Below are 26,286 nucleotides of genomic sequence, written 5' to 3'. Positions count from 1 at the left end.
CTAGTCAACTGGCACTCTTTACATGCCTCGCAAAATTTCTGAATGTCTAACCTCAAACCTTCCCAATAGAAAGAGTATTTAATTCTCTCCATAGTCTTCTTTACCCCCATGTGGCCACTAAGCACTGAGCAATGTGCTAACTGCAAGACTTCCTCCCTTCGACGTTTAGGTACAACTAATTGCCCCACACTTTCCCCAAGAATTTTATCCTTATGAAAGAGAAAGTTATCCACTGTATAATAATTCCCCTTTCCTTTCTGAGCATTCTCCCATGCTCCTACCAGAGATTCACAAGTCTCCTGCTCTCTTCTAAATACATCCGCTGTACATAGTCTTCCTGGCTGAGGTTCTTGGCTTTCACTTTATTCCACCTTTCCTTTTTCATCGAGAGTCCTTCCCATACTAGTGTTTCCTTATAGTTTCCCTGTGTTTACCTTCACAGACTTTTCCTTTTCCCTAACCTCTGGGATATTTGTGGTTTCTTCAGGTAAGTTTTCCACCACTTCACCTGTGTCATGTAACCGACCTCTTAACATGGTGAATACTTCCAGAGGAAGCAACACATCCTTTGCCAACGATTCTGCAACTGCACACAAAATCTCTTGATGTGTGACATTGGCACTTTCTCCTACAGCAATACTCAGTGCAATGTTCACCAAAGGGCATTTAACAGCTGGACCAAATATACCCTTCAAATATATATTCGATCCTTCTTCCTAGTTGGAGACTTTTGGTTAACTCTTTCTTAACCACCGTAATTTCTGTTCCTGAATCAACGAGGGCCTTCCCTATTGTTCCATTCACACTAATAGGAACCCTTTTCAACTTACACAGCTTATAGTTGTTTACATCCCCTGACTTCCTCAAAGGATCCACATGAGCTACCACAACTTTGTCCTCTAGGATATCATTATCCTGTCCTTTCTTTACTCTGGCTTTATCCTTTTCCGCATTTCTGTTATACTGGCCTAGAATCTTTAATCTGAGGACAGTGCCTTTTAAAACGTGAAGCTGAACCACATACAAAACATGTTAAACCTTTAACGTTCCCTGTGTTTTTACCTATGGTTTCTGACCCATGCCGACTGCCTCGTCTCTCTTCGACCTTAGGTTTCTCACCTACTGCCTGATTTAAAATCTTAGTTTCACAAGCTTCCCTACGTATGTTGCAGGACTTCCCATTAGCCGCAAAGAATATGTCACACTCCTTTCCACGCGCTCTTGGCTTAAACCATGACTGCAGTTTCCGTATCAAGGGTCTTTTAGATTTTATCCGCTACCACCAACTGATTAAGACCTTCAAAGTCTGGCACACCCCCTTGATTTCATATAATTTTCCCACATGGGCAGTAACTCTAGTAGAAAACTGGCCAAAGGTCTCTTCTGAACTTCGTTTTGCTTTTCTGAAATTCTCCAGGCATACCTGAGGTAAAGGTTTAAATTCTTTCAACACAGTTTCCTTTATTTCCTCATAATTCCCATACTTATCTTCGCTTATCAATGTTAATAAATTTGCCGCTTTATCTCCCAAAAGGTAAATCAAAATTTTGTCCTTATACTCTTCAGGGACACTTTCATTGACATAAGCTCTTTCTAAAGTGGAGAAGAAATAGTCCCAGCCATCTGCTCTACTTGGAACCTTTACTGTAAATAATCTGATCTCCTTACATAAAATTATACATCAAGTTAAATCCTTAATTTCTGTTGAATCATAAACATATGGTAACTGCATTAAATATGCACAACATCCAAATATTCAATAAAATAAAAAAAGCATGTATGTTTACATATAAGCATTTGAGAATTAATGCAATCATATCTCGTAAATAAGACACAAGCATTACTTAAATTAATGATCTTTCACTCATATAATAAAAGATAAATGCACTTGCAAGGTAATTCAATGATAATCACACTGATTCATATGATAATTGCCGTGTTATAAAATACTTGTTAAAGTGTACCGTTACATTAACAGCAAATTTTTCATAAAAAAATCATAAAAAAATACACTTAAACAAGAGAACCTGGTAGAAGATAACTATTACACTTAATATGCTTCCCAGCATTCGTAAAGAATTCACTTGAGCTTTTTCCGAGTTGACAAATATACATCTGACCAGCTGCCACCACTGTCAAAATGATCCTGGACCAATTCATCTTTGTCGGTTTGTTTCCATCCACTTATTAATGTTATTAGTCTATTTGCAGGAAATAAACTGGGATACTTATGCACGTTTAACAATAACATGCGCTGTATTTTCATTTTGTAAATACACTATATGTTTTCACAAAGTATTGTTTTTATTCACAATTGCATCTAATGCACAAGTACTGCATTGCACCTTTCAGTTCTTAACATGGTGGGAAAAAAAACATGACCATTAAAATGGACAACCCCATCCTTTCAAACAGGGAACACAACAGACAATATAGTGACCACCCGTTCTGAAAAGGTTAAAGTTATCATACGGTTAACGTTATGAAAATAGATGTGGAGAAACCTGATCACATTATGTGGCACCTAATCTATATCTCTGAGCAGTAAATGCTGCCAGACTTGTCAATTAGTCACTGGCAACTGTTAAAACTGCCAACTACCATAATAAATAAATTTAAATTTAGTATATATTTTATCTTCTTTTTGTTCTTTAATAAATGAGCTTTTTTTTTTTTTTTTTTTTTTTTTTTTTAATAGAACATGAAGAGCACAGCTTCTGGATCTAAAATCCATGCCAAAATAAAAGATGCAGGTAAAAAAATAACTGACTAAAACATTATATATGTAGATATACGCTGTAATTCATTTAGTTACTAGAATTTTGTTTGTTATCTACGTTACTTAAGACAAAGTGTTAGTCACATTATTGACAAAGTGACATTATTTCCATTTTGAATTCAACATAATTGAGACTCATCCTTTTATACTGGAAACAAAGAATCACAATAACTTTCAGTCTGAAGTAAACTAATCACTACTATAATTGTACATATAGTCCAAAAAATGCGTATACAATTTGAATGATTTATATGTATATTTTATAGCTTTTTAAAGAGACAACTTCAAAAATGCATCATTAGGATGCATCTAAATTTGGATCAAGTAACACCTCCCATCCCATGGGAAGGGGGGGATTGACGAGAGCGCTCTGTGCAGGCTAGGATCTGTACTTAGGCAGTCCCAGCCATGGGGTATTTATGAACTTGTCAGCTCCCATGGTCCATGGGGTGGAGCCTATCTTTACTCGTCATGGGCTGGGAGGTATAGGCCCCGGGTAACTAGGGTATCAGTAGCCGCATAGCGCCTGGGTCATTGAGCATCCAGTCCCCGCTGTCCTCAGTATTCTGTGTAAAGCCTGAAGGGAGGGGCAACCCACATAGTACTGCCAGGTAGCCAAAAAAAAGGCCAGTCATCGCTCCTAGTTCTCAAAACCCACCCCACCGTGGTCTCTACTCTCTGTGACAGTGGTCTTCGCTGATTAGTTCAGTGGTGGGTCTCTAGAGGGAGCCTAAATTTGTTGATGTCTCTGGGGATGTGGGACCCTGGACTCAGCAGAACTGTCTGTTGTCATCTTCGGGTGACACTGACTGGTTTGCCAGTCCCTGGAATGCCATTAAGTTGGCACAGATAGGTATTAAATTAATTAATTGTCTTGTAGAATGATGCCTTTTCTGTTAAGAAGGGCTGAATACTCTGTTTGTTGATAATAATGCTGCAGTTATTTTTTGGTGGTGCCATTTTGAGGTGCAGATCCTAGCACCTCAAAATGTATTATGCTCAGAGTATTAGTATTCCACTGAACGAGAGGTTTCCAATAAGGTCAAAGGAATCAATAGCAAAATACGTATGGCCAGTTAATCAACATAACCAAGATCGCATCGAGTACAAAAGAATGACTCATAAAATTAATAATTTATTGATAAAGCTATAATATGGAGTTAGAAATAAATCATATAAAAGTAATGTAACGAAAAATATACTAAAATTAATTAATATGTGTAAAAAATCAATAGATTTTTTTAAAATATACTGTAAAGTTTTATATGCAGTAAGTGTAATATAAAAAGGTAAAATGCAAGAAAACGCTATAGAAAAATGCAGAGAATGCAAAATTAGAAGGAATAGGTTGAATACAGTCAAAAGTCTTTAATCCGGACTCGTCGGGACTTCGGCGATTCCGGATTATCGATTTTTCCGGATTATAGATCATCAGTTTAAATCTGGTAAGATGGCATGCAGAAATTATAAAATTAAAAATATGAAACCGTAATTTATAAAATAATGAGTAATTATGATCTAAAGGGTATCAAAATTAACAAAAAAAAAAAAAGCTTAATATTTATTTGTTTACTTTATTAAACATTTCTTTCAACGCGCGCATGCGTAAAGCATACATTATGCATAGCCAAAATTAGAAAACTGCAACCAGAAAACTATTTGATTTGTATTCGTGATATTTATAATAACGAGGAATTTGATTTAAATAATATCAAAGACGGAGTACATCGAGATAAAATACTACATTTAGTAAGGAATTAAAAGCCGAATAAAATAAAAACAACTGCCCTGAAGATAACGATAGTGTTGACAGATCAACTTCCAGTTCATTGTGCGCCTCGACGTCCCCCCCCCCGCGCAGAGCAGCGTGAAATTGATAAACAGATTTCGGAACGGTTAGATAAACAAAGGATATATCTTTATCCATTTTTTGTAGCAATTCCACTTTTTGTTTGATGGACATCGAAACATACTTTCGTTTTGTAGATCCTTTGGGAGCTCCAGCATCGGAAATTCTATTTGACATAATCGAAAGTTCAAGCTTACTTTTATAAAATTGCTCTTACAGTCTGCAAAAAATAATAAGCCGGATCCAATTCGAAGATTAAGGAACAACGCAATCATCAACATTAACTGAAATAGATAATTAGATAATTTTAACTTATACCGTCCATTATACATTAAACGCGCACACGAAAACGTATTCTGCGCGTGCTTCAACGCGGCGCATGTGCAGAAAGGTTTTAGCTTTGAGGTCCGGATTATAGATCATTCCGGATTATGGGTGTCCGAATTAACAACTTTTGACTGTATTTTTGAATGAAATGATATAAAAATTAAATTAGGCAGTTTTATGCCAAATATTAAAAAAAATTGCAACAGTATATAAAACACAACCATGACATTAATTAAAATCAAACTTCTGGGCAATTACAATCTGCGATTTTTGTTTCTGAAATCTTGTTTATATTTGTAAAATTAATTAGAATGCAAAAAATAATTAAACATAAATCTAATAAACCATTTTTTCAAAACATTTGTTCATGGCCCATTTTCAAATTCTGCTTACATATGCAGTCCCAGAAGAAATGGAAGAAAATTCAAGATAAATTATATTTAAAGTTTAATTTGAGCAATGCATTGCATAAAGATGACTATAAATGTATTTCTACAATTCAAAATATAAAAAAAAAATCAACTGAAATTTTTTAGATATAAATCTTAAAATGTGTGAGCGTAGGCAAAAATGCCTGTCCCTTTCAAGTTTCATGTTATTCAATCTTTTTGTTTTGTAATCTAATTAATTTTTTTAAATAAAGAGTTTTAAATATGCACTATTAGTGTGTTATACTCATCATAAAATTTAATTACAGGAGTTTTTTTTCTTTACCAAATCAATAGAAAAATAATTTGTCTTCCACTTCATGTCAAGCCTGTTACCTCGAGATTATTTTACCCAAAATTAGTCTGTAAATCTGTCTAAAAGGGGCAGTACATATTTAGTGACATAGATAAACTAGTCAAGCTAAGTTTGACTACTTTGAATATGTACTGCCCTCCCCCCTTTAGGCAGATTTACAAACTAATTGGGGATAAAATATTCTCGAGGTATTTCGACTCGACATGAAGGTGAAAGACAAATTATTTTTATTGATTTGCTAAATTTTTATGAAAAAAATTTTCAATTGAATTTAATATTTTAAATTGTAGAAATATATTTGTAGTCCACTTTATGCAATGCATTGCTCAAATTAAACTTTAAGTATTAATTTATCTTGAATTTTCATTCTTTTCTTCTAGGACAGCATATGTAAGCAAAATTTGAAAATCGGTCTCATATTCTTAATCTAATTATTATAGTTATTTAAGTTGCTTATTATTTAATTTATTTGTTATTTAAATTATTTATATGCAATTATTTGTATTACAGTTGTATGCTGTATGTTATAGAGAGAAATATAAAGGAGTTGGTGAAAAAACTGTTTCTTAAAAGAAAGAAGGAATAATTTTCTTCATCTTTCCTTTAAGAACAAGGTTGGAAATCCCTGCACTAGACAGTCAGCAGTACCTTTTTAAGATGTAAATCTGGCTTTGGGGTAAATAATGGGGTCTGTTTAGGAGAGAGTCATGATCTTTTATATTTGGAATTATTATAAAGGGGCCATTTCAAGTTTTAAATTGCTTGTGATTCAGAAATGCGTTTGTTACATGGTTCTATTAATATGTGTAGGAACTGTAGTAGATTGGCTTAGTTTTTATCTTGCAGATTTTGTAAAACCCAAGCTCTTTGCCTATTAACTTTATCAATCTGTTTCAAATATTCCTGAATGGTCAACCAAAGTGTATTAAGCATATATATCTGATAACTTTTCAGTCATTTGATGAGGGTTTAATTCCATTTCTGCTTCTAAAATATCAACAAACACTGTTCTTCCTGAATGAGACTCTATTTCTGCTACAGTTGCCTTTTGTTTGTGTGTCTTAATTTGTTGTAGTTCTGTTTTGTTGAGTTTATGGTTGTGATTCTGTAATAACCTCTCCACACCTTTATTGTTAACTTCTAGCCAATGTTTTCCCTTGAGACACTATATCAGCAGTCACCAACCAGTGGGTGGTCCGTGAAAACTTTTTGGTGGTCCGCAGAAAAATTGATACATTATATATATTTTTATGAAGATTCAGTTTAAAAAAGGACGAGTAACAAAACCTATTATAGGATATGGATGATACTTTTTTTTTAAATTATTTTTTTTTAATTTTAGCTACTACTTTTAGCAAAATTCCTTCTGAATTTAGTGACTCTTTAGCTACTTTTGCAGGTGTATCTAGCAACATTTGAAAGTGAGAGTTGGCATCCATGGATATGCTGCTGTTATCAATAATAGCATGAACTTTAATTCTCTTTCCTTTTGAATTACAAACATATGTTATTGTAGTCATTAATAATACAGTTTTCTCCGTGTCAATAGGCAACTTGATGGATTTTCATGAGAACCATCTGCATTCTTGTTTATAATTGCATCACTGGAAGTTTCCATTTTTGTTTTGTTTAACTATTGATTGATGGCACCATTGCTGAGTAAGCAATGATTACAATAATTACAAATTGGTGGCATAACACTTTCAGTTTATTGATATTGCTTTGTGTTTGCCAGTTTGTTCTTGCTTTTCATGAAGTTCCTTTACAGTGATATTGAAATGTGATGCTTTCTGTACAAGAAGGTAAGATTTTTATACTTTTCATATAATTTTTCAGTGTGAACGAAATATGTGTATCAGTGAGATGTTACATGTTTTAATTGTTACTCATAATCAGGGGCGTAGCCTGAATTTCCATAAAGGCATGCTGCTGAACACCAAATGTTTCGAAAATTATATTGACAAATGAAAATTAGAATTACATGTATTGGAAAATTGAATGTTGTTTTTGCGTATTAATATGTTGTTTTTAAGGTCTAAATTAAGGTTTTTTTTTTAAATTCATATTAGTGGTCCGTCAAATATAAAATTATATATGTAGTGGTCTGTGAAGTTCTAAATGTTGATGACCGCTGCACTATATCATGCATAACAAAAAGGGCCCTTCAAAGTCTCTGCCTGTGACTCAATCTGGCCGTAATTTCATCCAGGCTGAACTGATGGTTCTATTAAGTCACTTGCTTCCATGCTTTTATTAATGATAATCAAAGAATGGAAAATATTAAAATATTTTTGTAAGTTTTGAGTGTTAACCTTTTAACAGTTTTAAGATTAAGCAGTTCTTTATTCCCAAATACATGTGTAATTATAAATTTGTCACTTGTGTCTGTCAGTAAAATTAACTGCTATAAATTTGTAATGTAAGCTATAATCATGTACACCCAGTGCAGTCTAACTAGAATGCGAACTGAACTCTTTAAATGACCATCAAAAGGTTATTTATTTGGCATTTATTTGTACTTTTGTAAAATCATGTATTGTTGACTTGAGTGTTCATAACTTGAGACAGTGTTCATCATTTCAGTTTTTTTTTTGTTTTTTTTGTTGAGATAATTTGTTTGGAAGAGAGATGTTAGTGATCTGAGCTTCCACAGTGTATGCATAAAGTTTTCAAAACTGCTGTTTATGTTATAACTGTATTGTAATGTAATATCTGTAATGTAATGCAAAATGTTTAAGATTATTATAAGCTTATATTTTTGAAAATTATTTTCATTAACAGCATCTAGAAAAGAGCTTAAGAAGAGAAAACAACAGAAAAAGAGGCGTTTGATCATCCGAAATTTGTCATTTGAGGTAATTTTTGCCTTCTTTCTGATGAATCAGTATTAAAAATTGTCATAAAATCTGTATGGATTTTCTTATACCCTTGTAGACAGGCATCTGCTTTTAATTCTATTATGTTACCTGATGCATATTTGTATGGAATGCAGGTATGCATCGGTGAAAACTTAAGACTCTAGCTAAGGAGACAGTCACAAAGAACTGACTTTTAAGTTATGTGTGTAGATTTGTCCAGTTAAACTGGATAAAATGATAATTTTTTTTTTATCACTTCAACCATTTGACCTTCAATATCTCTGACCTTGTCTTTGATTTGGAATTTCACAAAAGAATTACTTTCATTTTCTGGACACTCTGTTCCTCAAAAACTTTGATACTTTCTGATTATTTGCATTCTTACCGAAAATTTGCAAAAAAGTATTTATGAAGCAAAGCAGTATATTGAAAAAGCGTTGTGGCACATGCCTATTTTGGCCGGTGGCAGTTTTGAAGTGTATGGATGCAAAGAATTTGCAATTCTCTTATTTTTTTTTTTTTTTTTTTTATTTATTTAAGCAAAAACAGATGGCTATGTACATAGGAAGAACAACAGCACACACACACACACACAAGGAAAAAAAAAAAAAAAAGATGTCTAGAAAAAGATAAGATGTTGAAGGTTCATTATAAATGCTTCCTATTTAAAAAATTTTATTGATTAATTGATCTTTTATGGAATGATTTCCATCAACCATTTAAAACCAAATTATTAACAAACTCAAAGATTCATAGTGCACCGCTATTTTGAAAATGGCTTTTTTCCTTTCACGTATTAGCTTGTTATTCACACATTGCTTGAAAATGGCTTATGCCTTTTGCCATTAGGTAAGGTGAAGCATTTCTCTGGAAGCGTAAAACATTTGGCTGCTCTTTCTCACTCATTATGGGTTAATTTTATTTAAATCTAAAACCAAACAAAAAAAGATAATAAGAAAACTCAAAGTCTTTGTTGTTTTTAAATAATTCACTGTGTAGAATTCCATTCATCCTTCTACCCCTATTATACTTCTTTTTGCCAAATTTGCCCTCATCAATCTCCACAACCATACCAGGACTACCAGTCATTTCACTCTCGTTCACACGTACATCCTTACACACTTCTTTACAAAAACTCCTTCAGTCAGCCACAGTTTTACTCAACAGACATTCACTTCATTCAGAAGCAGATTCGTTCCAGCTTCTTATACTCACAAATAAGTAAAAATTAAAAATATCAATTATACTCATCATGCTTTCTTCAAACTATGTACTCTTCCTTACAGACCTCTTACAATGAAGAGCATTTGCACCTTTCTCAGGCCCAATCATAGCCAGCCGATTGCTCCTTTCGCTCAACCAGATGCATATTTTTTGTACAGACTGGACATTTGTACCAAGTGGGGTTATTTATCCTTCCAGGCATACCTCTTTGTGTAAGTGATGGGACAACAATTAATTAGAACCAACCAGCTAATGAAAAAACCCAAGGTTAATTAACAGCATTAATATTCCAATAATTTAAAATACATGATTTATGTTACATGATACACATATTACAAATCACGTAGCCCTCGATCATTAAACTATCAAATTAAAATTGACAAAAACATAGGCACGTTGTAGAATCGTTAGGTTATTTCAAAGCGGGAGATTTGAAAAATGAGCAATGCTCTCGCCGGCACTCGAATCACGGACCTCTCGAATACTCGTGGAGCTTCTGACCACTTCACCACGAAGGCAGGCTAAGAAAGTGGGAGAAATACCTTGTATACTCCCCCTTTTTAAAGAGTGACTGGGGATTAAGGGACCCAAATTGGTGGTGGAAAATCATCATCCACCACCTTTTTTATTTCGGGCACCACTGAAGAGAAATTAGGTTATTTTGGAAGCAGGAGATGTGAAAATAAGCTATGCCCTCGCCAGGACTCGAACCACAGACCTCTTGAATGTGCTTTAAGCATGCTTACCACTACACCACGAAGCCATGCTGAGAAGGCGGAAGAGATATCTTATAATGTAACCAAAAAAGGGCTGCCATAACATTGAGGAAACAGAGTCGATTCTTAGTTACTAGAAAACGGATACCAACATCAATATTTGGCACCAAATCAAAGGGCACCATTTTTTACACTGGAACCATTTCTTTGAAGCAAAACAATTGGATGAAAACTGATATTCACGGAATGGTTTGACATGTGCAATGGTAGAAACAACACCGAAAATAAGATGTGTGTGTACTAACACTTGCAACCATATCACTGCATCGGTGGGTCAGGCAAAAGTGCTTCTAGGTATCAATAGAAAACTACAATAATGTTGTTAGTTGGTGTTTGTAGAAGGTGAATTTGATCTCACAGAGAAAAAAATGTTGGTTATTGGTGATACATTAGACTGAATGTGATCATGTTTGTCTATGGCTATTTTGATAACATCAAGCAAACAATAGCATTAATTGATGAAAAAATATCTTTCACAATAGAGATGGAATTTGACTAATATAATACAAAAATATCAAAAAACTTATCTCTTTCACAGCATTTTAATTAGAAAAAAGGAAAAGCAAGCTTGTTTATAAAATGTTCATAACTTTTCTGAAAATAATTTTATCAATGCTGTACACCAGATCTTGATTTTTGGAAGGTATCTTTCATTGGAAGAGAAAATGCCAATTTTAAATTTTAAATTAAGTAACTTTAGTTTGTTGTTGATGTTTTTACGCAATTATTTTTCAGGAAAATTCTGTGAAACTTTTTTTTTGTTTTTAAAGAAGAAAGATTTGTATTTGATGGCCTTCAAGATCAATTAAGTTATTCACAATCTGCATCAAACTATGCCTTTTTGCTTAATTTTAAATGGTTGATGGAAATCAAAATTAAGTTATCTGACAATTTAACCCATTGCTTGGTGATATTTTTCTGTCACTTGGTAATTTTTATGATATACTTTTATCTTATTGGGCAAATTTTTCTTTTGTTTGGTGACATAACCCCTCACTTGGCGGCATTTCTGTGTTGCTCGGCATTTTTTGTCATCTATTTTTTAGCCTAAAGGATGTTAGCTCAGAAGGGCTATTAATTTCATTTCGGCATTTTGCATTGAAAACTTGAAGATGTCGGTTCACTTTTCAAATTGTTGCTATCAAATATTATCGCTCTGTATTATATTTGAAGAAATTAAATAACGAAGAATCTGCATAAATGTATGTATGTATCTCACACTGTGATAAAACAACAGTACCTAGAGCCATTCAGTTTTGAATAATGTAATCTTGCCCCGAATATGGGCATCTAAAAGCCTTATTTGGAATTTGTTTTATTATCTATTTCATATTTTGTAAATCTTTAATGAATTTTTGATTAACAAACTCAAAGATTTTAAAGTTAGCAGTGGCAAAACTGTACCGAACAAAACATTTTTATCTCCATCCGAAGATAAGCTCATTTTAAAATTGTTTTGCGGCATTGCAATTGAATTGAATTTTATGGTTTAATTGCGAAAAACATGATGTTTAATAAATAAAGGTTAGACAGGACATGTTAAAAAAAGTCCCTTTGGGTGTAATGTAAAATATGAAAGCTTTCAGATTTAATTTTTTTTTTTTTTCCCATTTGTGACTTTAGTTAAAAAAATTATTGTGTAATATTTTGATCATATTAACTAAACTATTGATCACAATAAATGATATGTTTTCTATATACAAACAAATGGTATTTTGGCAGTTGGATAACTATATCTGAATGATGATAACAACCGTGACCACATTAAGTGGTGTCTACTGGATATGATAAATATGAAATGTGCAAAGAATGACTGAATTTCTGTATGGAGCATTAGTAATCTGTGGATCACCAGTTGCTGATATACAGTATTTTGTTAAAATCTTTTATAACAGCTAATTATTTTAAAATCTTTTTGCTGTTTGCCAGAGTAAAATTTATCTATGTAAGACAAGAGTATAGGAAAATTAATAAAGCTTTGTGTAATCTAAATAAATGTACATAAGATTTAAGATCTAAAGCTGTAGCCATAATTCAACTTGCTTTTTAAATATATAATATTTTTGTTCATTTATTAATTTACTTTTTAAACACAGGCGACTACAAAAGAACTTGAAGATATATTTTCAAAATATGGAAAAGTTGTGGATGTGAAGATTCCTGTAAAGAAAGGTATGTCTTAAATTGCTGATTTTTATCAAATTTAAAAATGTATACTGGGTGTTTCAAAACTTATTGTTCAGATTTCGTGGGGAGGTGGGTAAGACGTCAGAAAATTAATTTCACATAGGAAAGTATGTCTGCTAATGTCATCTACATGAACAAAATGGACAAGTAAAGTTAACACAAGGAAACATTACATTTAAATGGTAACAATGTGACCTTTATTGCAACAAGTTAAAGTAAAGGTTTGCAGTAGGTGCTCAAAATTGCGACCATTTACACAAACACAGGATTTGCAGCACTGTTGCATTGACCTCCAAATATTTTCAAAAAATCCTGGCATATCACGGACAGTTCCTGCTGTGTCATCTTTCGTGCAACAAGGCACATTACACTGTCGCCGGGAGTCTCATACACTCGTTCTTTCGTGGGCCCCCCATAAAAAGAAATCCATGGGTGATAAATCAGGTGTTATGGCACCTTTTAAGAAGGCACCACACACAAAATTAAATTTTCCTAAAATCTAACCTAACTAATAAACATTGCGTTGTGATTTAAAATTTTACCAGATTAACCTCATGTTGATAACTGGTGATAATCATGAGTAGTGATTAAATAAAACATACAATTAGTACTCCAAGAAAAAGCAATGGCATTTATTTATCAAGAGAATATTTCTAAATCATCAAAAATAATATTGAAAATCTTCAAAAAAACACAAAATTTCATCCTGGGAGAAATCAAGAAAGAAGAAAAACATAGGATATAGTATATATATTGATTGCACTTAGGTCATTATTTACTTTAATATTTTCACTGTAATCTATTTCACTCTCTTAATCAGATACTCAAATTATCTGCATAAAGGGTATTTTATAAAAACATCTTGTAGAACAAATTTATTTATCCAACATATTGCACATAAAAATCAATCAAAACACAACTTTTAACAAAATTCTTAGAAGGATCATCTATACTCAATTTCAAACAAGCATTAATTGCTTAATTTACTAATTTATTTCTTCAGTAAATAATACTGTACAGCTGGTACGAGAAGGTATTCTCAAATCTAGGAGCTTTAACTATTAAACTACTTTAATTAGATAATTTTCTTTCCTTGAGTTATGTTAATGTAAAATTTCCCTATAATTTCTCTTGTTATAATTAATTTAAAATATCCATAATAATTAGCATTAGGATTAGAAAATGATCTATCACATAGTTCTATAATAACTGCAAACTATTTAAATATTAATAAGCCTTATCTTAGCGAAATTTACATTGATATTCCATCACTAATTCCCTTCAATACTCTTAAAAATTAAAATTCTATTTGTAAAAAATTTAACGAGTCACTTGTAAAATAAGCTAGTTACACCATAAGGTAAACCCACATTTTAAAACAATTCCTTGCAAGCTCTTGAAGAAAATTTTTAACTAGAGTTAGGATTTACAGAATTTAAGGAAATAGCAAGATAAAGAAGAGTAAGTTTTTTTACTTAGCTGGAAAAGGTCCGGCAGGGAAAACTTGAAGCTGGCAATCTGTCGGGTTACTTAAGCTCCACCTCTGGATTTTTCCGAAAAAAGCAGGATCAGCAAGCATTAAGGATGAAGGCACAAGAAATCGGGCAGCTAGTTGCTATTTCTGGAAGACGAAAGGAATAGCTGGAGCGTTTACATCTGTGCGTCATCTGCAGGTAGAGTAATCATCAGGAGTCGGGTTGAAACTCGTAGCATTACGGATGAAGGCACGGGAAATCGGATTGTTTGTTGTTATTTCAGAAAGGTGAAGTAAGGCAGTTGAGTTTGCATCTAGGCAATTTAGGCAGGAAGAACAATAACGGCATCTTGCTCCTTGGTAAAAATGTCATACTGGAATCTTATGGTAAAAGGATAAACTGACATTGTTAATGCCATGCATAGTTTGACATCTTAAAAGTAAAAGTAATTTAGCATCTTGAGCAGGCAGCGAAACGCTGGGGACTTCAGTGAAAAGGTACTAAAAATCTGTTCCATCTGATAATAAATAAGTAATCTTGGCCCATAGCCACGAGAACGCCTGCCTTTGCCTCCCATAGTCAAGCTTAGGTGACAACAATTTTTTGGATCCATGAAAGCATGAACTCACATGGCCATGGTTAAAAGCCAGAAGCAACCAGGGAAGAAGGGCAAGAGACCGAAATCCCAACTTGCAGCACCTTTTAGATATGATGAGACTACCACATTGGCTAACAAACACCAGAAATTGTGAAAAAAAAAACAAAAAAAAAAAACAGTTTCTACAACCACCGCCTCACGCTATGTAAAATTTTTCCTTTTCCCGAAGCGTTGAACTAAACACAAATTTAAACATCGCCAACTATTGCCGAGCATGGAACCCTAACTACGTATGCAAGAGGATTAGAAATCTTGTTAGAAACTGTGTTTTTGCTATTTCCTCCCTCATTACTTTCCAGACAATGCAAAATGGAAATTTCAGTTAAATATATTACTATATCTTAAAATCTGTTAGGGCTAGATTCTTGAAAGTAATCTTAAATTAAAGAACTAATTTTTCTGCTTCTAGTGGTATAAATTATGAATGGTTAAACTGAAATTAAGTAATATAAAATCAAGATTATTACATAGAAAAGCACCCGATTCCATTGTGTGTTTCAGCACGTTTACAAGTAACGAGTGAAAAGAACATACCAAATCTTTCGTCCAAACTCGAATTAAAAATTAAACAAAGCAGTACAGATATTAAATAAAATACATGTTGTGTAGCATAAATTTAGAATATTAGTAAATTGTAATTTAAATAATTAAGTGAATTTGCTACACAACACAGGTAACCTGGGTGGCCAAGTGATCTATCTACCTCTGCCAATCCATTGTGCTTCGTATGTTCAGTTCAGGTAATCACACACATGTGTGATTATCTGTGGGCTGGAGCCCCATCATGTTGATACCACATATCTCAGCGGATATATACAGGAACAATGGGCCAGAAAAGTCAGTAACACTGTCTCGAGAAAGACTAGGTATTTCCAGCTGTTCAGTCGGGGCAGTAGCAAGTAAGGTCCTAACAAATAGTCACCAGTGATACCAGCCCACACATTTATGGCAAAACGATGTTGCACAGCATGACTTCTCATACCATGCGGGTTGCTGCGAGCCCACGCATGTGAATTGTGTGTATCGAACACACCATCACGAGTGAATGAAGCTTCATCTGTAAAAAGAACAGAGCTGGAAAACTGGGATCCACGACACCTTTCTGCGTGAACCACTGCAAATTCCACACCCTCGGATAATCTTTAGGATGCAGTAACTGCACCCTTTGCAAATGGTAAGAATGCACACATTCCTCGTGCAGTATTTGCCACACTGCAGAGTGAGAGACCTCAAGCTGCTGAGCAATAGCTCATGTATGTGTTGGTATTTGGATTCCACCTTCACACATATTACGATGCACATGTACAAACATTTGATGCTGCGGTATTCTTCTGTTGGGTTATTTGTCTTCATAAACTTTTTTTGCTCGGTGGCCACTTTTGCCAGCTGCCTCATATGCAAAATGCATACCTGCTAGCTCTTGATGCATAAATCGATTTATCTCATCACTAATAAGTCTGCTCATATGCTGATGGTAGCAGAAGTGGTCGTATGACCTGTACACTGGTTGGGGACACACAGCACCCTCGCATACATTTGCAGACATACTTTGCTATGTGAAATCAGTTCCCTGACGTCTTCCCTACCTCCCCACGAAATTTGAACGGTAAGTTTTGAGACACCCTGTGTTTTTCAACATGCTTTACATGTGTGTATTTTAAAACACTCTTATTTTTATTTTTATTTATTTATTTATTATTATTATTATTTATTTTTTATTTTTTTATTTATTTTTTTAAATTTTTATTTATTTATTTATTTATTTTTTTTTTTTTCCTTGCTGAGAATTACTTCCAATTTCCAATGACCAAGGAATTTCATCTAAAATACGTTCAAAATATTGATTGAGTATTTAAAAGTCTTATCATTAAAACTCCAGCCTTCGTTAACTGAATCAGCAATATCATGAAAAAATTAGTAAATGAAGGATTGTGTCAAGTAACATAAAAGAACATTAAACTGCTATTGTTTGTAGCATCATTCATCTCCTGCAATAATCCTGTAATGAAATATAATTTAGAAGTGTATTTAGTACTATATTTTATTTTATGTATTATTAATTACATCACACTTGCACTTTTTATTCAAAATTATTTGTTCTGGGACAGTATTTGTACAATTAAGAACAAATTAACTTTTTCGATGTAACAAGGCAGAAGTGTGAATGTAAATAATTGAACCTTTTCTTGAACCAAATAAGACTTGGGCTGGTTATTCTTGAGGTGGTCAGTGTACTGGACACTGGAATTTCTGTTAGCTGTTGTATGCTTACTTATGGTTAGGCATCCAGGGCAGATGATCACAGCAGTCATTGGGCGGCTATGCTCAGGAATGGTTAGTAGATAAATGCGATGGACTGGAGACTAGTTGGCAATGGACTGATGCTTCTTCCACTTCTGCCTGTAGTGAGAATTGTTTCCATCTGATAATAAATAAGTAATGAAATGTGAGGCTTTGGAATATTAGCTGATATTTTGTGTTACACAGTGCTAAATTTTAAAGCATTTTGCTGTTTAGAAAAGGCATTTTGGCCATGTCCTGATAATTAATTTGTGTTACAAAATTAATGTCTCAGTCTTAAAAAAATTTCCTAATATGGAGCTCATACACATTATATATCAAGTGGCATCATTGTGTGTCAATTATTGACTAGTTAATTAGAAGGTGAGATGAAGAAATAGAATTGACCATATATGAAGTTTGAAGCATTATCTCTGGGAGGTGGACTTCATGTAAAATAAATAATATCCTTAATAAATGCATAGCTGCCAACTCTCCCAGTTTTTGGCCACATTTCCCGTTAGATCACCGAATCTCATAATTTTTAAATTTTAGCTTTTACCAAATGAAAAGACATTTATTGAATTAATGAAATTTAAACACTGTAAATGTCGTTTTTCACACCTAGTGAGTTTCAGCATTATTTCTGTTACTAACTTTTATTATCATTGATTATCTTAATCTACTGGGGTTATTTGTAGATTGAACACATTTATATGAACACTCAACTAATGTTAATCAGCTAATATTTATATTTAATTTTGTTTTACATCAATATATGATACATTATTAAGTTTATTCACAATAGCATATACACTGTTTATTAATTTTATCTTCATTATGTTAAATACTTTGATAAATTAAAGATTTCCCTCCCTGCTTAGGATTTTGTCAATTTAAAAATGTAACAAAATTACAAAATGAAGTTAACCAAAGAACATAAAATTTAAAATACCTTATATTTTATATCAAAATAATGTTAAAATACTTGAATAACCTGAATTGTGTGTCATAAAGTGAATTTTAACCAGTTTGGAGATGTTTAGAAATGGTGTTGCTCTATAGCAGGGGTGGCCAAAGTGCGGCTCACGAGCCTGATATGGCTCTCGCAGTCAATTTGTGTGGCTCGTGCATATAAAATATATGTATGAAATATGATAAACTAAAACTATTCAGTGTCCAAAAAGAAGTAATTAATTAGTTTAGACTCTTTTTACAAAGTTATCAGAGATTTTTTTCTATTTAAAACCTCCTCCACTACTTCTTTAATGATGTAAATAGGAACTTGTGGATTTTAGAAAATCTAGATGCGACTCTCGAACATTCCTGAATTCTTACTGACATGAAGTTTGGCCAACCCTCCTCTATAGCATAGAAAACTTCCTGAAATTCATGGGTTTTGGTTTGTGAACCTTTAAGTTTGGCAGCTATGTAGTAATATTTGTAATTAACATAGTGCTATACATTTTATTGCCTTGTGCAATTTATGCTATGTCTTGCAGGGATTGTTCCAAAATTTCTAACAAATATCCTATCCTCCAGAAATTATAAAAATTTTACCACCCCTAAATTCTAAAACTTTTACAATACAGTACTTTTACAGGACAATTTGCCCAGGACTGTTAATTTTATTTTGGCATTTTGCATTGATTCATGATAAGTGTTGTTTCACATTCCAAATTGTTGCTACCAAATATTATAGCCCTGTATTATATTTGCAGAAATTAAATGATGAAGAATCTGCATGAATATGTATGTGTATCTTGTATTGTGATAAAACAACAGTACCTAGAGCCATCAAAATTTGAATAGCGTAATCTTCCATAGAATATGGGCATGTGGAAGCCCTAATTCGAATTTGAAATTTGTTATATTATCGATTTCATATTTTGTAACACTTCAACAAATTTTTGATTAACAAACTAAGCAATTTCAATGCGAGCAATGGCAACACTGTACGGAGAAAAAATTTTTTTTTATCTCCAGTGCCCAAGACTGTGTGTTGGAAATTCTGAAGATATGCTCATTTTAAAATTATTTTATGATATTACTGTTGAACTGAATTTTATGGTTTAAGTGTGAAAAACATGATACAGTCAAAAGTCATTAATTTGGACACCCATAATCCGGACCTCAAAGTTAAAAACTTTCTGCGCATGCGCCGCGTTGACACATGCGCATAATCGTTTACGCGTGCGCGTAAGACCATTACGACTGCGCATATGTGTGTGTGCAAGCGCAGAATACGTTTTCGCGTGCGCATTTTATGTATAATGGACGGTATAAGCTAAAATTATCTAATTATCTATTTCAGTTAATGTTGATGATTGCGTTGTTCCTTAATCTTCGAATTGGATGCGGCTTATTATTTTTTGCAGACTGTAAGAGCAATTTTATAAAAGTAAACTTGAACTTTCGATTATGTCAATTTCCGATTCTGGAGCTCCCAAAGGATCTACAAAACGAAAGTATGTCTCGATGTCCGTCAAACAAAAAGTGGAATTGCTGCAAAAAATGCATAAAGACATGAAGAAGGTGACAGAGAGGTTAGTGAAAACAAAAAAATTTCGATTGACAAGTTAGTCGGTATTCTCGGCACAGTAATTACGGGGCTTGAACAGCGGAACTTTGTAACTGAACAAGAAATTATGTCTGTTTATAGAATTAAAGAGAAAGTATTATTACATAAAACAAAGCAACTTAAACAACTCAAATTGAAAGAAATGTTTAATAAAGTAAACAAATAAATATTAAGCTTTTTTTTTTTTTTGTGTGTGTGTAAATTTTGATACCCTCTAGATCATAATTGTTCTTTATTTCATAAATTACGGTTTCATATTTTTAATTTTAGAATTTCTGCATGCCATCTTACGAGATTTAAACTGATGATCTATAATCCAGAAAAATCGATAATCCGGAATCGCCGAAGTCCCGACAAGTCCAGATTAATGAATTTTGACTGTATTTTATAAATAAAGGTAACACACAAAATGTTAAAAAAACGCCCATTGGGCATAATTTAAAATCTGAAACCTTTCAGATTTTTTTTTATTTTATTGCCATCTCTAATTTTTGCTGCTGCTAAGATTTTTGTCACCCCTAAATTCTAATGTGGCTGCATTTGCACTGTACCTGTTAGGGACTTAGTTTTTCTCTCTGACCTAAATGATAAGTGAAACCCAGCGTTGCCATTTCTGTATGTAAATTTTAATATAATCTAAAATCCAAATTCACACAACAATTTTGGATCTCCAACTTTGCACTATATAGCCATGTAGAAAGAAATATGAAACTATTTGTGTAGGACGTCGGAACCACTGACTCAATTAGCTGAAGAGTATTGCAACAAGAGCAGTCCTGGATAAGATCCTTCCACCCCACCTTATGTATTTTTATGTACTTATCTTTGAGGTTTCTAATGAATATACAATAGATTGCCAGCTCTCAAACTGCGGTACATTACAATATTTTTAGTGATACAATTTTTACATAAAATTAAGTGAAATGTAAAATTGCACCTCTGTTAACATTTTGTTTTAACCTTCATTATTCAGAAACACATATATTTTTTAAGTTTTTGACTTTTGCAACTCTAGCTTTAATGTTGAAATAACGACTTTTCCAAAAGCTTCGAACAATTTACCGACGTTACGATTTCCAAGAAACGTAGCGGCACTCCAATATACTTATAGTATACTTATTTGCATTTTATTGTAATGTAAAAGTTTCATTTACGAATATAATTAAATAATATAAATTTAAAGGATTTTTTATTCTTTGAATATATATACTCCATTTAGGATGCATTGATTTTTAATGGCGAAATGCTTGTAATGTGGCACATAGTTTCATATTTATATGGTACAAAATTTGAAAAGTTTGAGAACTGCTGCAATAGATGTTGCTTAATGTGATTGCAGTTAGTGTTACCAGTCAGATATTATCATCAATTTGCCAAACTCCCACCTATTTGTAAACAAAAACATGGGAAAATGTATCATTTATTGAGTTTGGTTAATATCATTAAAATATTATATAATTCAGTTTTTAAATTGAAGTAAAGTTATCAAGTAAAGTATGAATAGATTATAAAATTCCCATGTGACAGGGAAATGTTTTCAGCTAGGGAGTTTGTCACCTAAGGCTATTTAAGCTTTGTTTTTTACTTCCTTGAACAAAGTAAAAAGGAAGTGTTGTAATCGTGAAAAGTTTCAGGCAGCATATTTCAACGAAAATATCCATTTTGACCGCTTTCGAATGCAATTTAACGATGCATTTGCGTGATATCTGTACGTAAGGACAGAATAAAAGACTCTTTTCCTAAAAAATATATATATATATATATATATATATATAACTGCTTTAAAATGAATTCTGAAGAGAATTTTTCATGGCATCTGTACAAACGTATGTACGTATCTCGTGTAACTCAAAAACGAGTAGCCTTAGAACGTTGAAATTTTGTATATAGGACTGCTATAACATGTAGATGTGCACCTCATATTTTGGTTGCAATCGGCTGCGCCAAACATATAAAAATATTGATTCAGAAGTCAAACAACAAAAATCAGCGTTAATTCACAAAATTTTCACAGGACTAGTTTCGATGGTTTTACCGAACCATCATCTTCAGCTGCAAAACCGCAAATGATTTGCGGTTTTGCAGCTGAAGATGATGGTTCGGTAAAACCATCGAAACTAGTCCTGTGAAAATTTTGTGAATTAACGCTGATTTTTGTTGTTTGACTTCTGAATCAGTATTTATTCGGCGTGTTATTGTGTCTTAATTATATAAAAATATATTTATATATATATCCACTGTTACCCGGCTCATTGATCTCAGTTTCTTTACTCCTATATGTTTGTAAATTGTACATTTTTTGCTTTAAAAATGATTGAATTATGTTGTTCTTATCTTCCGGTTGAGGTTTTTATGCCTTTAGTAAATCTGTATGCAATATTTTTAGAATTATCAACAATTTTAAAGTTGGTTAAGTACCACTAAGCCTAATAATTTTTTTTGATGGAGACTATTGCTTGTTTATATTTGAAGCAGCAGAGTAGTGGATTTGTTGCCAATCTAGAGAAACGTAGCTTCGCAACAACAAAGATAACGCCTTCATTTATTCTTGCGAATTAAATCATGCTTAATCCTTTCTGGAATTTTTTCGAAGAAATAAGTGTTTAAGATTTACTTCGTAATTTTTAATACAGATATTTTGATTTTTTATGTATTTTTGCCTTATCGCGAATAGATAATTCTATTCTTTAAATGATATAAATTTTGTGCATTATGAGTTATAATATGAATGAAATATAATCAGGGTTGCCACGCTACCTGGAAAACCTGGAGAACCGGGAAAAGTCAGGGAATTCGAAAATTGACCAAAATATTCAGGGAAAAGTCAGGGAATTTAAGTATTTTTGTCAAAATCTGGAAAAGTCAGGGAAGTTCATACAACGATCCAGCCAAAAAAAGCGATTTTTGCGCCGACGTCGGAAGAGGTAACGTTTTTGGCGAATTATGTATCACGTGAGTGTCATTCGGGTAGCTGGCATAGAGCCAATTTTTGCAGTTCCAATATTGTCTTTTAGAAAGGCAAAGCAACTTTCCCGCAACTTTTGGTTTCCAATATTTTCGAGAATCGCATGTGCAGTGCATGAACTAAAGAAAGTACCTGTTCTCGTATAAAACAAAATGGGTATAATCCTAGCATACGGTACCATGGAGGTTAGAATCAAAGAATATGTATTGTAAAGAAGGAAAACCTCTCTGCAACAGACGTGGCTGTGGCTCCGTTCCATCATAGAGGGAAAACAGCTGTGCATGTCTGATATATCTGTCGCCAAAGCTCGAAACCGGTGTCGAAGTTCGAAGGTCACGTTATCAAGAGTTCATAAAATGAATATCGTTTAAAATTTCTTTAACCACTTGCGCTAAAAAGACGTGCCACGCACGTCAAGATGCTTTTGTCTCAAACCGCGAGCGACGTGAACACATCGATAAGCATTTATCGCAAAAATGAAAATAACGTGGTGCACATGTCGCCTAACAACGAGATTGTTTATTTCTCGAGTTACAGCTCTGGATTGCACTCGCAGATGCGGAGCGGCGTAAACAAGACACTTTACCGCTTGTTATATTGTAGCGCACGGCACCGCAACCGTGAAGTTTAGTCTTAGCGCAAGTGGTTAAACTCTAAAGGAAAAGAAAATATTTTTTGGCGCAAGTAATTAATTCATGGATTAGTTATTTTCAGGGGGGGAAAAAAAAAAAAACTACGAAAATCCGTTTTTAAAATTATTGCGAAAAATCCAAGAAGAAACGTCCTTTGATAAAACGTTTCTGGTGCACACGTCGCCTAACAACGAGATTGTTTATTTCTCGAGTTACAGCTCTGGATTGCACTCGCAGATGCGGAGCGGCGTAAATAAGACACTTTACCGCTTGTTTTATTGTAGCGCACGGCACCGCAACCGTGAAGTTTAGTCTTAGCGCAAGTGGTTAAACTCTAAAGAAAAAGAAAATATTTTTTTGCGCAAGTAAATTAATTTATGGATTAGTTATTTTCAGGGGAAAAAAAGAAAAAAAAAAAACTACGAAAATCCGTTTTTAAAATTATAGCGAAAAATCCAAGAAGAAACGTCCTTTGATAAAACGTTTCTTCTTGGATTTTTCGCAGTAATTTAAAAACGGATTTTCGTAGTTTTCTTTTTGTCAAAAAGCGTTTCTTCTTAACACGTGTTTCTCAATTTCCTGTACACATCGCGGAGAGGGAAATTCTGGCCGCCAGGTTCCGTCGCCAAATCCCTTGGCAAATTTTCCCTCCGTATTCTAGCGGCGTAATAGCATTTTACTTGTATGGAACCTTTTCTTCTTTACATAGACGTTCTTTGGTTAGAATAATAATGGGATTTGGCGACAATTTTCAAAATCGTGCCAAAGCCTTACCGTATACTAGAATTTTACCGCAAAATCTTTTTAAACCTTTTTTTTTTTTCTTTTTAATAAATACCTTGCCATTTTTCAGTAAAATAAAAAAATAGTAATCAGTCATCTAGGCTAGCCATGTAATATAACTATATTCGCTAAAATATCGTTGATTATTCTAATTCAATTTTTAAGTAATTATTTTTATGTTATTCATATAATTTAATGTCGCTTCTTCCCTCTAAATTTATTTATTATTAGTAAATAATATTTCCAAATTTCAGGACATTTTCTCTGGCATAATCCTGAAATTAATTATAGCAGTATGATGACATACCAAATTTAATACAAATTTAATGCACATATTTTTTCCTAATGTATGCTGCAAAATAAATATAAAATACCTCAATTTATTAAAATAGATTTCTTTCTTTCGTTTAACTGTAGAATGTCTGCAAAAAAAGCCTTATTTTATTCCAGATTGGGAAGATTCTAATTTCAATCTTCAGTGGAGAAAACAGCAACTATTATAATTATATTTGTGTTTTCAAGTGTTAAGGTGCCTTTTAAGAACATACCTCACGCAAATTAAATTTACCTAAAATCTAACCTAACTATTTAGCATTGCATTGTGATTTATAAGGACCGGATTAGCCTTGTGTTGAACTGGTGATGATCATGAGTAATAATTAAATAAAACATACATTTGTTATCCAATATATATATCTTAAATTTTATTAAGTTTCTTAAGTGGAAAACTAAACAAAATTATCAAACAAAGTATACCAAGAATAATTAAGAATAAATGTCCTCTGGGATTTATTAAATAATTAAGTGAATTTGCTACACAATACAAGTAATACCATAATTAATTTACCTCTTAGTACAGCCAACGTACATTACGCGGATAGACTGGAATTTTCTTGAAACACACCTGGAAAAGTCAGGGAATTTCATTCTCCTGTTTGAGTGGCAACCCTGGACTGTTAAGTGAATCTAGTGCCAGAGTTTCGCTATGGTATGCAAATACTAGAGTGAATTTTAAAGAATGCATTTATTCTATTGTGGTTTATGCGCTGTTGGCGAAGTAGATTTAATTCAATCCAATAAGTTTAAATGAAATGCAAGAAAAAATGTGTATAATTTAATATTCCGTACAAAGAAGTCATGTGGTGTACACATCAGATTTTTATTTTAGTCAACCATTTAAACTGAGAAAAATAGCAACTCTAATTTGATGTGGTTTTTTAATAACTCTATCAAGTTTGAGAGTGACCAGACACAGGTGCCCTATTCTTAAAAAAATAAAAACTTGTTCAGCAGAATTCAGCCCCTGGAAAAAAATTCACTGAAAGCACTTACGAAAGACTAAGGTTGCTTTTTTGCTGAATTTAAGATTAAAGATACAGCATGGATCAAATAATTTCCAGAAGCATTATGAATTGTTGATAACTATTGCCTTAAAGACATTATAAACAGTTTCTAAACAAACTCATTTTCTTAATTAAAATTCTGTGAAAGTACCTATTTATTTGTTTCTTGTTGTATATATATATATTAGTTAGATTCTGTTGCCATTTTGAAGAATACTTTTTCTCATCATTTAATGTTAGCATGTAGTTAATATTATCAAAATGGGTATGAACAAATGTGATAAATGTAACAGTAGGTTTGATTACAGTTGTGATGAATGTAACTGTAGGTTGTAACAGTGGTTACTTAAGTTTTGATTTTTTCAATGCAAACTTGTAAAAAGGCTGATTGACTTTATTATTTGATAATAATTGAAAAAAATTGCAGCTTGAAAACTGCAGAATGCAGAATAGAGCTTATATCTGAAAGAAAGGTTTGCCATTAAAAGTTTTAAAAAGGGAAGAGAGAGAGAGAGATTCTATAACATTTTTATAATGTATGTGCTAGAAACATCATCTTGAGTAACTGCAATAAAACTGTAAATTTTCTTAAAAATTCTCAGTTTTATAAATTAAATGTGTTTTAATTTTTTGCCAGTAAATAATTTATCAAGGAAAGTAAATTAGAGATTTAAATTATTAAGAAGGGTATTTATTACTTTTAAATAGCTCAGTTTGTTAATCAGTAGCAGACATTAAAGGATCTGACAGATTGGTTAAAGGAAGAAAGATAAGTTAACCCTCTGGGCGGCCAGGGTTTTCGCTAAGAAAGCACAAATTTCCCAA

The 26,286-nt window shown here is 32.9% G+C and overlaps 1 protein-coding gene across 4 annotated transcripts in view; it reads left to right on the top strand.

Annotated features, from left to right (window-relative positions):
• The window catches only part of LOC118203161 (RNA-binding protein 28), a 127,681-nt gene that overhangs the window by 14,154 nt on the left and 87,241 nt on the right, over nt 1-26,286 (top strand). For 3 of the 4 annotated variants that reach the window (XM_085811199.1, XM_085811198.1, XM_085811201.1), the window contains exons 2-4: nt 2,699-2,753; nt 8,481-8,554; nt 12,654-12,729. In XM_085811199.1, the coding sequence (XP_085667325.1) occupies nt 2,702-2,753; nt 8,481-8,554; nt 12,654-12,729 (202 nt within the window). In that variant the 5' untranslated portion in view covers nt 2,699-2,701. The remainder of the gene's footprint in view (nt 1-2,698; nt 2,754-8,480; nt 8,555-12,653; nt 12,730-26,286) is intronic. The other variant, XM_085811200.1, reaches the window with a different exon arrangement.

Source organism: Stegodyphus dumicola, chromosome 2 (assembly GCF_044657685.1).
Source record: "Stegodyphus dumicola isolate Sdum_Otavi_A_Nest chromosome 2, ASM4465768v1".
NCBI classification, from domain to species: Eukaryota; Metazoa; Arthropoda; class Arachnida; order Araneae; family Eresidae; genus Stegodyphus; species Stegodyphus dumicola.
The sequence above is the reverse complement of the archived record's forward strand: the minus strand, read 5'-3'. Positions and strand labels throughout refer to the sequence as shown.